Source organism: Grampus griseus, assembly GCF_964374135.1.
Source record: "Grampus griseus genome assembly, chromosome: 3".
Taxonomy (NCBI): domain Eukaryota; kingdom Metazoa; phylum Chordata; class Mammalia; order Artiodactyla; family Delphinidae; genus Grampus; species Grampus griseus.
In genome coordinates, this window is record NC_139019.1 from 94,613,906 (window position 1) to 94,629,875 (window position 15,970).

A 15,970-nucleotide genomic window follows, 5' to 3' on the forward strand; every position below is an offset into this window, starting at 1 on the left:
TCTCCAGTGCGTTTCACTGAGCGTTATTCATGGAGACACTGACAAGCCTTCTGTGAACAAAAGAGACAGTAGCCTATCGGTTTGGAAACTGTCTATTTTAACCTCCACAAATTCACAGTATATGTTAGCATCATAAAGCTCCAAGAAGCCCGTCAGAAGGAAATCTAGCATCTAGCCCAGCGTCTTGTCACTGTAATCCTGCTATGCACCGTCTATGCTAATGTAAACAAAGTGTCACTCTGCCAGTAGATCAGTTGTTCCAAGCGAAAGACAGATGAGAAACTAAATTCTCTAACCCTCTCATCTGGAACTGTAACTAGAACAACATTTATTTATTGATGGCCTATTAGTTAACATTTAGGCCTTGGTTTCCTCTTGCATAAAATGAAAGATGTCGTATGTGATCAGCTGTAAAGTTCTTTCTGGTAATAAGAAGTTCTGGTTTTTCTATGCCAAGGCACAGTTAGTTCAAGCTGTTGTTGGGGGTTATAAAGTGATTAAGACACGGTCTCCGATAAATGTTACAGAGGACAGATGGAGAGTGCTCTAGGGATTCAAAGAGAAGAAGGGGGATTTGAACAAGCAGGTGGAAAAACTCACCTTCTACATGGAAGGGAGGACACCAGTAATTGCCTGGGGGCAAGGCTGAGAGTCCGACTTGGGACTGATTGTCATAACTGGCTGGAGCTTAGGGCCCTGGAAAGGAGGCAATAGGGCTGGTCAAGCGTTAGAGTTGAGACACTGCCAATAGCAGTCCAGGAACATCTGCTCCCCTTAGCCAGGCCCCAAATTCTTCCCAGGGAGCCTAATCTGAATATATATTTTGGAACACTTGCTTGAGTAAAACAACTTTGGTTTATTACTGCTTCTCAGTCCCACGTGCAGGGCACTGCACTGGTGGCTGTGGGGTATTTAGTTAATTGTTAGATGAGAGGTGATCTTTTGGATACTGATCCCAGTGAGGGAGCTTCCACTAACCATAAAGACATCTTTCAGGTTACAGAGAAATCAGTATGAACCTGCACTTGTGCATAGCTCCTATGAAGAAATGTGTGAATAGACACGAAACAATAGGATTTTTGTGACTTCTTATTGGATGTGGTAGAAATGATGTTTGCTTCATGCTTGTTATGTTGCTTTTGGCTTTCATAAAACGATTCAGGCTTCACCGCCTACAGCAATACCCTAGCTTTATTTGAATATAGAATAGAAGGTATCATCACTTTCAGACTCAACTGATCCAAAACGAATCTTACCCTCTTCCTCACCAAACCCCTTATTTCTTCTCCAAATATGTGATACTGGCTAAAGTCCTATACTTGAAAAACTTACACTCTTTTTTCTTTAACTTTTTATTTTAAATTGGAGTCTCGCCAATTAGCAATGCTCTGATAGTTTCAGGTGCACAGCAAAGCAACTCAGCCATACATATACATGTATCCATTCTCCTCCAGGTTCCCCTCCCATCCAGGCTGCCACATAACATTGGGCAGAGTTCCCTGTGCTATACAGTAGGTCCTTGTTGGTTATCCTTTTTAAATATAGCAGAAACTTACACTCATTTTTACTTCTACTCTTGTATTTCATGATGGGGAACATAGAGTTGAAAGGGTTAAATTGGAACAAACTGAGAGAATTAAGATGTTATCGGAGTGCTGTGTCCAAGCACTAGAGGGCCCATTTTCACTGCCTATCACTGGGTCAGGCGAGATAACCTGGCTGCCTCCATGCTTACCTAAGTGGCCAAGCTTGCTGCAGGAAATCAGACATGGCAGGGGAAGGGATGGGAGGGGAGGGCAAATGTGAGAAAGGAGAGAAGCGGAAGGTGAGATGGACTAGAGTCCCAAATCATGCTGACTAGCACTGAATGTTATCAATTTCTTGAAAGGGCAACTATCCTGACAAACGTTGCCTCCTGTCTTCATGTTAATACCTTTGACTACTGGTGGGCTAAGCTATCTGTAATGTATATATTTTTGTTGAGTACTGTTTCAAAGAGATTGCTCTCTCAACCAGAAGGATAAATCATCTGTCTCAAAAATATCTCCTCTTGAAACTTTCAAGAACAGGAAGGAATGAAGTGAGCCAGGCACCCTGATAGGTGCTTCAGTGTACATTATCTCATTTAATCTCCATCCCAATGCTTCTAACTATATGTTATTCCCCATTTTTACAATTTATAAGTTGCCACAAGGTAACTTCAAACCCAGCCCTGCCTCTGGGGTAACCTTTCTCCTGTATTTGGTAGAAAAATCACACATTTAGCAACGTAGGTAGTTTTCTTTTGTTTGCTACTTTTTTTTAAGTCTGGAACTCAGTTTCTTTGCAAATTTTGTCAAATTTCTTGAGTCATTTCACAGGCTTTTTAAACCTGGCCAACCAAAATGAAGAGCTAAGAAATATTTCTTCTTTCCCCATAGAAACAGATTTGGTTGCCTGAATTATATGTAGACAGTCTCTTATCCTCCACTTTGCTGAAGTAGACTCAGCTTAAGTTATAGCTGGGAACTTAAAAAGGACAAAAGCACTGTGTTTCTCTCACCTTTGTCTGCATATCATGCCGATGTTAACTCTTACAATTTTTAATTTCAAGTATACATTTTTGAAGTAAACCAATTGTATGTGTTAACTATCAACTATCAAGACAGAATCCTGATTCAACCCTTTCTTGTCCAGGCCATTATATTAACCTTTTAAATTTTCTTTCCTTTTTAATGCATCCAAAAGTCTTTCTTTACTTTTTTAACTACAGCAACACTTTGAGCAGGTATGTATCTGCTGTTTTTCCATAGCAACATTTCATGGCTGTTTTTCAGACAATTCTTGTCAGTTATTCAAGGTCACTAAACTAAAGGGGAAGTTTCAGTTACCATACCTGTTTGAGGGAGCTTAAGGAAAGCCAGAGTACTTAGCCCTCAGGGATCACCAACATTTTGAGAATCTCTTTCCAAAAAGCATATACAAATGCAGAAGTTTCAATAAGCTTTCAGGGTATTTTAGTCAGCGTTTCTGAAACTGATTCTATATTAACTACACTTTTTAAGGGGTATACTTTGAGTATTTACCTATTCTCTCTCTTTTTTTGTTTTTTTGCGGTACGCGGGCCTCTCACTGTTGTGGCCTCTCCTGTTGCGGAGCACAGGCTCCGGACGCGCAGGCTCAGCGGCTGTGGCTCATGGGCGCAGCCGCTCCGTGGCATGTGGGATCTTCCCGGACCGGGATACGAACCCGTGTCCCCTGCATGGCAGGCGGACTCTCAACCACTGCGCCACCAGGGAAGCCCTACCTATTCTCTTTTAAAATTTCTTAATTTGGGTATGTGACATCTGTTCTAACCACTTCATTTTGAAAGATAAAAACAGTTGTTGTTACTGTTTTTAAGAACAGCTTTTTATATTTAAATGAAACTTTTAAAACTATCTGTTACACAAATCAATATTAAACTATAATTCTTTGTGCTAATAGACTTTCCTATAGCATGAATTTTCTAGGAAAAGATGAAGCTAAACAAGTTCATATATGGTTTTGCTTAGATTTGGGAGTTAGGAATTAATAAGGGCTGTATACTTAGCATTTATCTGCTCTGTAGCTTTGTCTTGCCAAACATTTTCCACTCATGATTAGCATCTCGTTGCTTTGTAGGTATGGAACACAATCATTGGTTACTCTGTTATACGTAATAGGGAGAACCATAAGTACGGATTTACAGATCTTAGAGGTAAGTACTATAGATATTGTACATTATAAAGACAATTTAGAAGCCATTTTTTGTGTAGTTTGGAGTTGCTAAAATTAAAAATATGGTTTTCTGAATTGTTACATTCTATGCTCCATTCACGGTATTATCACTGTGCAGGAAATGTCTTTTATTAATTATTATTTATTTATTTATTTTTGGCTGCATTGGGTTTTCATTGTGGTGCACGGGCTTCTCACTGCCGTGGCCTCTCCCGTTGCAGAGCACGGGCTCCAGGCACGCGGGCCTCGGCAGTTGTGGCACATGGGCCCAGCCGCTCCGCGGCATGTGGGATCCTCCCAGACCAGGGCTCGAACCCGTGTCCCCTGCATCGGCAGGCGGACTCCCAACCACTGTGCCACCAGGGAAGCCCAGGAAATGTCTTTTAATTCTGTCTTGCTCTTGAAATAGAGACCATTCTTGTTCATGGAGGGTTGTACTTCACCTGAATTGTTGCAGTAGACTATGGCCCGGGCTCCCTGGCGTAGGCTGTTCTTCCCTCCATCCCATCCATCACATCACTGCCGGTCATTGCCCTGCTCCCAAAGTTTCAGTATCTCATCATAGTTTTTAGAAGAAATTTTAAAATCTTGTCATTAGCACATGAAGCCCTTCATAATCTGGCCCCTGCGTTACTCTCTAGCTTCACTTTTGCCCACTTCACCAACCAGTGTCAGAGAATAAGAGGCATAGGTACCCCCGAACACTTTTCCTCTAGTTACACTGTACCACTTAACAGAATTTCTTAAATTATCATGTTGTTGCACATTTCCCAGATTTCAGAAACACTCTACCTTCCGTCTGGGGTGCCCTCCTCATGCCTGTCCTTGGCTGGGTAATTCCTAATCCTCCTTTAAGACCCTGCTTCAACCACATATTCTAGGAAATTTTTTTTAAATAAATTTATTTATTTTTGGCTGCATTGGGTCTTCGTTGCTGCATGCGGGCTTCTCATTGCAGTGGCTTCTCTTGTTGCAGAGCATGGGCTCTAGGCACGCGGGCTTCAGTAGTTGTGCCTCGCTGGCTTCAGCAGTTGTGGCTCACGGGCTCTAGAGTGCAGGCTCAGTAGCTGTGATGCAGGGGCCCAGTTGCTCCGCTGCATGTGGGATCTTCCTGGACCAGGGATTGAACCCGTAGTCCCCTGCATTGGCAGGCGGATGCTTAACCACTGCGCCACCAGGGAAGCCCTCTAGGAAATTTTTAACTAACTAATTTACACCCTCTCCTCCTCTGTGCTCCCAAATCATCCTATATAGTTGTTACTATGAGAGAGAGGGGAAGAACTGGTAATTCCTGAAGGAACGATCTTTGTTTGGGTTTTGGCCCGCCTGAGGCTGAGCTGTCAGGACCTGATTTATCAAGGATTCCCCAGACAAGAGAGTGAGGGGCACACCCAAAAATCCTGGAACAAAAGCTCCTAGAATCAACTGAGTTTGTGTTGATATCTTCAAAAGTGCCTCTGTTCATCTTTATCTCTACAAAACCCAGTAGTTTTGTTGTTGTTGAACGAATGAATGAAGTTTGCATAACTTTAGCAATCCCCAAAGTTCCAAAATTCTATAATCACTGATAGTTCATTAAAAAAATGCAAAAATGGATTTAGCAGTAGTTAAATTATTGTAATTTTGAAAACAAGTGAGTTAGCTACCGTGAATATCTTTGTCAAAAAGCTGTTAATGACCAACAGTCCTACTGCAATGTATTGGTTCACGTGATAATATTGAAAACAATTACTAAAAATGGTAAATGAAAAGAAAGTCATATGAATTCCTTTTCCCTCCACACCAGCACAGTTTTTATACACTCTCCTTATCTCTTGCTCTGGTCTTTCTACTCCACCCTGCTGGAGCCTGTCCTCACTCATGCTCTCAAGCACCCGTGAAGCCCCACACACACAGTCCCACAGACACACATTCCCCTCCCACCCACTGTAGGTGCTCAATCATGGGTGGTGCTGCTGGTGTGTGGCTCCCACTGCCTGGCAGGAATGCCCAGGTGTGGGAGAGAATGGGAGGTTTGCTCCTGGCCCCTTAATCTACTTTTTCCTAGAACCTTATTTGTCTTTTGCATTGTAGTTAGGCTTGACAACCCTATTACTACCTAATTTCAAGTACATTAGGGTTTATGTGACCTTTTGTGAGCTGGTAGGGTACACTGTCATTTTATGGTAATGTGTGTTCTGAGTTATAATCCAATGACACAGAAATAGACTTTTGGAATATGATTTATTCAGTTCAATTATTATTATCCCAATTATTCAATCGGGATCTGTCTGGCTTGAATGTAATATTGCAACAAACATTCCCATAACTGAATGCTTGACCTGACTCAATGAAGGAATTTAACCAGTGGATGAATCCACTATAAATATTCTTAAATAAAGGGTAACATTTGTAAAGACATGGATGTTGTGTACCAGTTTTGAACTTTGGAAGTTGCAAAGTTTCTTTTGAAATAAGGAAAGGTCTCATTGTGTCTCTGTCTACAAATCTTGTATAATATCCAATATGCATTCTGGAAATCTTGATTGAGCACCTACTATGTGCTTGGGGAATAGAGCAGTGAGTAGAATAGACAAAGTTCCTACTTCCTGGAGCTTCCAGTCTGCATCGGATTCTTCAGGACTGGTGTGGTCTTCATCACATTTTCTCAGTCACAGTCTCCTCAGGGACACACCATATAGGGACAGACATTTCTACTCATTCCAGCTGTCATCATCCATTCACAAGATCATGTCGCTACTTAACATGAACTTTGTCTTACTGTGCCTACGTGAGAAGTTCAGTTGCACTGATGGACCAACCGTCTCTTTGTCCTTTCAGCTGCAGCAGTTTTGCAGTAACATGTTGGAGGAGCACCAGAGACTCACAGTTCAGGCCAAATTACAGACAATAAAGAATGAAAATCTGAAAAACAAGGAGCGAAGTGCCAGGATAGCTGCGTGGCTACAGAAAAACACATAATTTAGTGGCAACTTTCGGCCCTTCTCTTGCATATTATAATGTGCTCACGGTTTTGTCTTCCAATATTCTGTGAGTCTGGAAAACCACACGTTTTGTTTTTCGTATTTCAGTCACATTTACTACTCAGAGTCCTGTTCTTCCCCTATTGTCACGTTTGGCCCTGAGGCTCAGTGATTGTTGAGGATTTTGCCAATGATGCTGTATTTCTGGGGAAGATTTTGCTTCATGTTGGGCTATAAACCACATGATTTACTTTAAATGCCTTGGAAAAACAAATTTACCGTAGAAAGTTTTGCTTGTTCAGTTGTGAAGGCCAGTGGAATATTACATCATTGGGTAATGAGCACATTCTTTTCTGAGGGAAATACAGATTTGCAATACTCTAGGGTTTATTTAGTTCAATACTTAAAAGAGTAATGAGCAAATGACACAACAGTGTAAAGAAATAGAAACCAGAAAAATAATATTCACTAGAAGACAGACAAGCCAAAGAAATGCAAGTTTTAAAAAGAAGAAACAGACAATTTTGTGAGCCACATTAAGTGCCCCAAAGGCAAGAAATGTGTCTCCTCCTGCCCATTTCTCTCTCCCCAGTGCCTGCTGCATCACGCCACACTTTACTGGCTACTAAATTTATGGTGTCACAAAGAGACCTGGAATCGTAGGATCTATGAAGTACCCTTAGGATTGCTGTTGTGGAGAGCAAATGGAAAGCAAGGCTCTGCCCTGAAGCTCTTGACTGTAATTCACCTGTGGGACAGACACTCTTTCAGCCAAAATTTAGCAGCAAAAATGATGATGTCAACAGACAATAGCAATTATGGGCTAATCTCCATCGCAAAGGACAATGGTCAGATAAAGAGTAATAGAACTAAAAGATTAACCAGAGCATAATTTTTATAGCTTTGCACTCAGCAGATTAAGTTTGAAATGTGGTTTCATTTGGCCAAATTGAACCTGCTTGTAGTTTGGACAACTTTAAACATTTTCATCAATCACAAAGTATGGAATTAGCTTAGTTTTGTTACCCCTGATTTAATCAGGACAGCTAAGGCAAATCATCCTACTCTAGATTTTGTGTGTATACCATTTAATTCTTGTTTTCACTTTAATTTTGTTTTTACAGAATGGGGGCAAAACTACAGATCTTCTATCTACCTCAAAGTGATACTGTAACGATTAAGGATTATGTCAATGAAAAGCCTTTAAATATGTCATATAAACTCAAGGCAATGTGATCTAAGGGTTTTTTCCTATTTCTTCTGTAAGTTAATGTACCCACAAATTAATATGCAAGACAAAAGTTCACTTTCATAGTCATTTCACAAGAATATACTCCCTGAGAGGGAATGGGAGGTTATGGGACTTGGCCATGAGAACAGACCAAAGCACAGCCTGCACAGACTTGACCATGGGTCATAGGTCAGAGAGATTTTTCTTTAAATTTAGCAATTTAAAATATAAGCAATAAAACGTCTCCACGTCTTCAAATTGTTACGTGTGCAGTATCTTCCTGTGTTTTCTTAAACGTGCGTTCTCTGTTTCCCGTATCTCCTCCAATCATCCATCTCATCTTTTGATAACCATGTCACGTGTCCTCTCAACTGCTTTCTCCTCCTTTCTTTCTCTCCTCCACTTCCACTCCCTCCCCCTCCCTTGTGTTCCCCTGTCTTCCTTCTCCCTTTCCAGTAACCTCTGCCTTCCTTCTGCCTGGTTGTCCATGTCCCCTCTCCTTGATCTTCCTCCCCTCCTGTGCTCTCATTCGACCAAGTGTGCTTGGAGGCTGGCGCTCGAGATGCTGAGCGGGCTCTGATGCCTGTTATTGGTGATGCCAAGCCCTGATCCTACCAAAGGAGCACATTGGGCTCTTCAGACCATTTGTTGACAATTAAAATTCCGTTATATCTTAGCTTCTGTAGTAATTAAACAGCACCAAAAATGTTTATCCAAAATCAAATGCCCAAATATTTGGTTAATAGTCCTTCCTCTAAATACGAACAAGAATTTTGAATAATGTACAAATTTTCTTACTTGGATGAAGCCAATTACTCCAGATAAGCATTCTATTTTATTATATTGTACCTTATACTTAGTATAAAAAGAAGTAATTATTGATTGATTACTGTGATAGCAATAAGTCAGGGAGTGATACTGAGTCAGATTTGTCTAAATGGTATAAATACTTTATTAACCAATAAACCAGCTTATTTATTAGCACGCCAACTGTAACACAATATTTTCGACCCATCTAGTTTATACTGTTCATCCTAAAGCAGGTTAACAAGATATACAATGTATTCATGATTTTTTTAATTTGAGCATCAGAAATTAAAGTTTTCCTTATAATCTTATGCTTTTTTCCTCCTCAGACCTATTCAGTGACTTTTCATTGTTGACCTTAAGTGAGAGAACAAATGCCTTAGTCTTGAACACTCTAGATGCTTTGTAATTCAGAGCTCTGGGACCAATCTGTACAGCAGTTTATTCTGAAGAATGAATGAAGAAGCAAAATGAGCTTTAAAAAGGATTTCTACTTGATTACTTTTCCTGTTTACTCCAGTGAATGCTTTTTTTCCATCCATACTCTAGCAGGATTAATATGTCCAATCCCAAGCCTTAAGGGAGGTTTACAAGTGAATGTAACTGCTTCCCCGGATACAAAGAATTACGTAGCATAGTCAGAAGCATTTGAAACTACACGTATATTGCCTCCAGCTCAATCTTCTCACCAATTCAACAACATTCAGCAAATATGTTCTTCACAGCACAACTCTTATTTAAGAGTTATTTGGACTCTTCCTCTTCCCTTCCTTTTATAAACAGGTCAGTCCTAAAGGTGAGGCAGAGCAAGGTAAGCGTCTACACCAGTGGGAGCTGAGGGGCAGCTGAGGAGGCCCAGGACCTGGAACGAGGTGTAAGAGCTTGAGTGGGTGAAGAGGGAGTCCACACACCAGGGAGCAGCTTGGCACAGGATGTCAGAGCCCATGAAGGGTGAGTAGAGTGGCCCTACAGTGCAAGGAGGGAGCTTACGACATGGACAGTCAGAGCCCAAACAGGGTGAGAATGGGGAGTCCCATAGTGGGGCGGAGAGGAGGCTCAGACTGGATGAGGGTTCAACATAAGGTATCAGAGCCTGAGGCAGGAGAGGACGCCATCCACATGGGGTGGGGGAGAGGCAGATATGGGAACTTGGTTACCACAGGGGGTATGGTTCAAATAAGAAAATTTACAAATGATAATAAGATTCAGGTTTCTCACTGCTGGAGAAGGGAGTTGCAGATATTCAAAAGGAAAAACTAGAATGAACCCTTTTTTGTTGGATTGGAATTAGAGGTATTGATGTTAGCAGTTCTCACTGTTCTCAATACATGGATAGATTTATACATATAGATGTAAATGTGTGTTTGTAAACGTATCTTACACTTTCTCTCTAGATATATATAGACATAGATGGAAATACAAATATAGATATAGAAATAGATGTAGATACAGATATAGATATAGACTTTAACTTTCTAACTGAGAAGGCCTGGGAGCAACAACACCTCAATGACAATGAGCACATCCAGTACCCAGATCTTGGCTTCTAAATGCCATGCTCTGCTAAAAGAACCAGGGCTTCTTGGGGAAATGGCTGATTTCAGGGATGGGGCAGGAAAGGGACAGCTTGAGATAGAACATCTCTTTGTACTAAAAGATAAGAAAGTACTCAAATAATGATGGGTACATATCAAAGGGTACAAAAGCCAACCACAAAAGTAGCAGGATACTAAGTAAGACAGGTCAAAGGCTTCCTCTCGCTTTACTTCCCCTCACAAATAATGCCAAGAAGAATAAAATGAAAATATCACCTTCTCTGCTTTCAGGCTTCTGCTGAAAGTGGGCTAGTTTGATGACTTGAAGAGTCTTGGACCCTGGGTGTTGACAGATACATATCAGAGGAGTAAATGAGTACTAAGCATGGAGTTTGCAAAAGTTTCTTTTTATTTATCCTCATGCAGTGATCACCCTATCATTTACAATGGCCCCTCAATCTTAGCATATCTTACCTGGGCTCAACACAGTCTATTAGTCCCATCAGTTTCTATGAGCCAGAACAGTCCTTATTGAGGCCAGGGGTCTTAGGTCTCATTTTAGGAGACTGTCCTAAAAATGCTCCATAATAGAGAGTAAGTATTATTTCTTTCAGAAATGATTACCACAATAAGATTAGTGAACATCCATGGTCTCCCATAGATACAAAATTAAAGAAATAGAAAAAAAATTTTTTTCTTGTGATGAGAATTCTAAGGATTTACTCTCTTAACAATTTTCATATATAATATGCAGCAGTGTTAATTATATTTATCATGTTGTACATTACATCCCTAGTATTTATTAGCTTGTCTCCGGAAGTTGATATCTTCTGATTACCTTCATGTAACCCCCCATCCCATCCCCCCACCCCACACCTTTGGTAATTACAAAGCTGATCTCTTTATATGGGTTTGTTTGTTTGTTTGTTTTTGAAGTATAATTGACTTACAACGCTATGAGAGTTGCTGGTGCAGAACACAGTGATTCAGTATTTCTATGCATTACAAAATGGTCACTACAATAAGTCTAGTTACCATCCGTCACCATACGAAGATATTACAAAATTACTGACTATATTCCCCATGCTGTACATTTCATACCTGTGACATTTATTTTGTAGCTGGTAGTTTGTACCTCTTAATCTCCCTTACCTATTATTCTCCTCTCCAGAATTCCCTCACCTCTGGCAACCACCTATTTTGTTCTCTGTATCTATGACTCTGTTTCTGATGTTTGTTCATTTGTCTTGTTTTTTAGATTCCCCATATAAGTGAAATCATATCGTATTTGTCTTCCTCTGTCTGACTTATTTCACTTAGCATAATACTCTCTAGGTCCATCCATGTTGTTGCAAAATGCAAGATTTAATTTTTTTGTGGCTGAGTAATATTCCATTGTATTTATCCATATAATATTCTTTATCCATTCATCCAATAATGGGCACTTAGGTTGCTTCCATATCTTAGCTATTGTAAATAATGCTGTAATAAACATAGGGGTGCATATATCTTTTCTAATTAGTGTTTTCATTTTCTTTGGATATATACCTGAAAGTGGAATTCCTCAGTCATATGGTGCACAAGAGTTCCCTTGTTTCCTTTTCTCCAGATCCTTACCAGCCATTGTTATTTGTTGTCTTTTTGATAATAGCCATTCTGACAGGTGTGAGGTGGTATCTCGTTGTGCTTTTGATTTGCATTTTCCTGATGATTGGTGATGTTGAATATTTTCATGTGCCTGTTGGTCATCTGTATGTCTTCTTTGGAAAAAATGTCTATTCAGGTCCTCTGCCCGCTTTTTAAATGGGTTTTTTTGATGTTGAGTTTTATGAATTCTTTATATATTTTGTACATTATCCCCTTATCAGATCTATCATTTGCAAATATCTTCTCCCATTCAGTAGGAGGCCTTTTCCTTTTGTTGATAGTTTCCTTCACTGTGCAAAAGCTTTTTAGTTTGATGCAGTCCCATTTGTTTATTTTTTATCTTGTTTCCCTTACCTGAGGAGAGAGATCCAAAAAAAGATTGCTAAGACTGATGTCAAGAGTGTACTGCCAACTTTTCTTCTAGGAGTTTTATGGTTTCAGGTCTTAGTTTAATTTTTTAATCTATTTTGAGTTTATTTTTGTATATGGTATGAGAAAGTAGTCCAGTTTGATTCTTTTACATGTAGCTGTCCAGTTTTACCAACACAATTTATTTAAGAAGCTGTTGTTCCCCCATTGTATAGTTTTGCCTCCTTTGTCATAGAATAATTGCCTGAATAAGTGTGGGTTCATTTCTGGGCTCTCTATTCTGTTCCATCGATCTATGTGTCTGTTTTTGTGCCAGTACCCTACTGTTTCAATTACTGTAGGTTTGTAGTATAGTCTGAAGTCAGAGAGTGTGATACCTCCAGGATTGTTCTTATTTCTCAAGATTGTTTTGGCTCTTCAGAGTCTTTTGTGTTTCCATACAAATTTTAGAATTATCTGTTATAGTTCTGTGAAAAATGTCCTTGGTATTTTGATAGGAATTGCATTGAATTTGTAGATTTCCTTGGGTAGTATGGTCATTTTTTTTTTCACTGTATATATTTTTAAAATTTATTTATTTATTTTGGGCTGTGTTGTGTCTTCGTTTCTGTGCAAGGGCTTTCTCTAGTTGCGGCAAGCGGGGGCCACTCTTCATCGCGATGCATGGGCCTCCCACTATCGCGGCCTCTCTTGTTGCGGAGCACAGGCTCCAGACGCGCAGGCTCAGTAGTTGTGGCTCACGGGCCTAGTTGCTCCGCGGCATGTGGGATCTTCCCAGACCAGGGCTCGAACCCGTGTCCCCTGCATTAGCAGGCAGATTCTCAACCACTGCGCCACCAGGGAAGCCCCAGTATGGTCATTTTAACCATATTAATTTTCCAATCCAAGAACACAATATATCTTTCCATTTGTTTGTGTCATCTTCAATTTCTTTAATCAATGTCTTACAGTTTTCCGAATATAGGTCTTTAACCTCCTTAGTTAGATTTCTTTCCAGGTATTTTATTATCATTGATACAATTATAAATGGGATTCTTTTTTAAAATTTCTCTTTCTGGTAGTTCACTGTTAGTGTATAGAAACACAACAGATTTCAGTATATTAATTTTGTGTCCTGCAACTTTACTGAATTCTTATATGAGTTCTAGTAGTCCTTTGGTGGTGTCTTGTAGCATTTTCTATATGTAGCATCATGTCATCTGCAAACAGTGCCAGTTTTACTTCTTCCTAATTGCAGTGGTCAGGACTTCCAATACTATGTTAAATACACATGGCAAGAGTCTTGTTCCTGATCTTAGAGGAAATGCGTTCAGCTTTTCACCATTGAATGGGATGTTATCTGTGGGCTTGTCATATGTGGCCTTTATTATGTTGAGGGCTGTTTCCTGTATACCCACTTTGTTAACTGTTTTTATCATAAATGGATGTTGAATTTTGTCAAAAGTGTTCTACATTTATTGAGATGATTGTAGGATTTTTATTCTTCAATTTATCAATGTGGTGTATTACATTTATTGATTTGCAGATACTGAAACTTTCTTCCATCACTGGGATAAATCCTACCTGATCATGATGTATAATACTTTTAATGTATTACTGGATTTGGTTTGCTAATATTTTGTTGAGGGTTTTTGCTTCTGTGTTCATCAGTGATATTTGCCTGTAATTTTCTTTTTTTGTGATATCTTTGACTGATTTTGCTATCAGGGTGATGCTGCCCTTGTAGAATGAGTTTGGGAGCATTGTTACCTCTGCAATTTTTTGGAAGAATTTGGAAAGGTTAGGTGTTAACTTTTCTTTAAATGTTGCATAGAATTCACCTGTGAAGCCATCTGGCTTTTGTTTGTTGGGAGTTTTTGAATTACTGATTCAATTTCCCTACTGGTAATTGGTCTATTCATATTTGGTATTTCTTCCTGATTCAGTCTTGGAAGATTGTACATTTCTAAGAATTTGTCCGTTTCTTCTAGGTTGTCCATCTTATTGGAGTATAATTGTTTGTAGAAATCTCTTATGACCCTTTGTATTTCTGTGGTATTGGTTGTAACGTCTCCTTTTTTATTTGATTTTATCAATTTAAGTTCTCTCTCTTTTTTTCTTGACGAGTCTGGCTAAATGTTTATCAATTATGTTTATCTTTTCAATGAACCAGCTTTAGTTTCATTGATCTTTTCTATTTTTTTTTAGTCTCTATTTAATGTATTTCTGCTCTGATCTTTATTACTTCTTTCCTTCTCTAACTTTGGGTTTGTTTGTTCTTTTTCTATTTCCTTTAGTTGTAAGGTTAAGTTGTATATCTGAGTCTTTTTTTGTTTTCTGAGGTAAGCTTGTATCACTATAAACTTTCCTCTTAGAACTGCCTTTGCTGCATCCCATAGATTTTGAATCATTATGCTTTGTCTTCATTTGTCTCCAAGTATTTTTTATTTTCTCTTTGATTTCTTCAATGACCCATTGGTTGTTTAGTAGCATATAGTTTAGCCTCCATGTGTTTGTGTCTTTGCAGTTTTTTTCTTGTAGTTGATTTCTAGTCTCACAGCTTTGTAGAAAGCATAGAAAAGATGCTTGCTACTATTTCAGTTTTTTAAAATTTACTCAGACTTGTTTTGTGGCCTAGCATGTGAGCTATCCTAGAGGATGTTACACCATGTACACTTGAAAAGAATATGTATTCTGCTCCTTTTGGAGAAATGTTCTATATCCATATATTAAGTCTCTCTGGTCTAATGTGTCATTTAAGGCCAGTGTTTCCTTATTGATTTTCTGTCTGGATGATCTGTCCAATGATGTAAATGGTCTGTTACAGTGTCTTACTATTGTTCTGTTACTGTCAACTTCTCCTTTTATGTCTATTAATATTTGCTTTATGTATTTAGGTTCTTCTATGTTGGGTGCATATATATTTATAATTGCTAAATCTTCTTCTTGGATTGATCATTTATTATATAATGTCCTTCTTTGTCTTTTGTTACAGTCTTTGCTTTAAAGTCAATTTTATCTAATATAAGTATTACCACCCTGCCTTTCTTGTTATTTCCATTTGCATTGAGTACCTTTTTGCATGCCCTCCCTTTCAGTCTCTGTGTGTCTTTAGATCTAAAGTGAATCTCTTGTATACAGCATATAGATAGGTCTTGGCTTTGTATCCATTCAGTGACTTTGTGCTTTTTGATTGGAGCATTTAGTCCATTTACATTTAAAGTAATTATTGATAGGTACATACTTATTGCCATTTTTTTCATTGTTTAAGGGTTGTTTTGTGGTTCTTTTTTGTTCCTTTTTTCTTCTTTTGCTCTATTCCCTTGTGATTTGATGACTATCTTTAGTGTTATGCTTAAATTCCTTTCTCTTTTGTGTGTGTTTATCTATTATAGGTTTTGGGTTTGTGATTACCATGAAGTTTGCATATAGCAATTCATATAAATATGTGATTATTTTAAGTTGCTGATCTCTTAAATTGGAACCCATTTTAACAACCTTGCACTCCCCCTCCCTCTCACATTTACTGTTTTTGACATCATATTTTATATTTTTTTGTTTTGTGTATCCCTTAACTACTTACTGTGGATATAGATGATTTTACTACTTTGTCTTAACCTTCCTACTAGCTTCTTAAGTGGTTGATCTCCTACGTTTACTATATATTTGCCTTTACCAATGAGATTTTTCCTTTTGTAATT

General features: G+C 38.8%; 1 protein-coding gene across 1 annotated transcript in view; it reads left to right on the plus strand.

Annotated features, from left to right (window-relative positions):
* LVRN (laeverin) overlaps positions 1-8,575 on the plus strand; it is a gene marked incomplete at its 5' end in the record, with an annotated part of 86,562 nt that extends 77,987 nt beyond the window's left edge. Inside the window, 2 exons of the mRNA XM_082650895.1 lie at positions 3,643-3,718; positions 6,559-8,575. Coding sequence (XP_082507021.1) covers positions 3,643-3,718; positions 6,559-6,699 — 217 coding nt within the window. The 3' untranslated portion in view covers positions 6,700-8,575. The remainder of the gene's footprint in view (positions 1-3,642; positions 3,719-6,558) is intronic.
* Between the last annotated feature and the right edge of the window lie 7,395 nt (positions 8,576-15,970).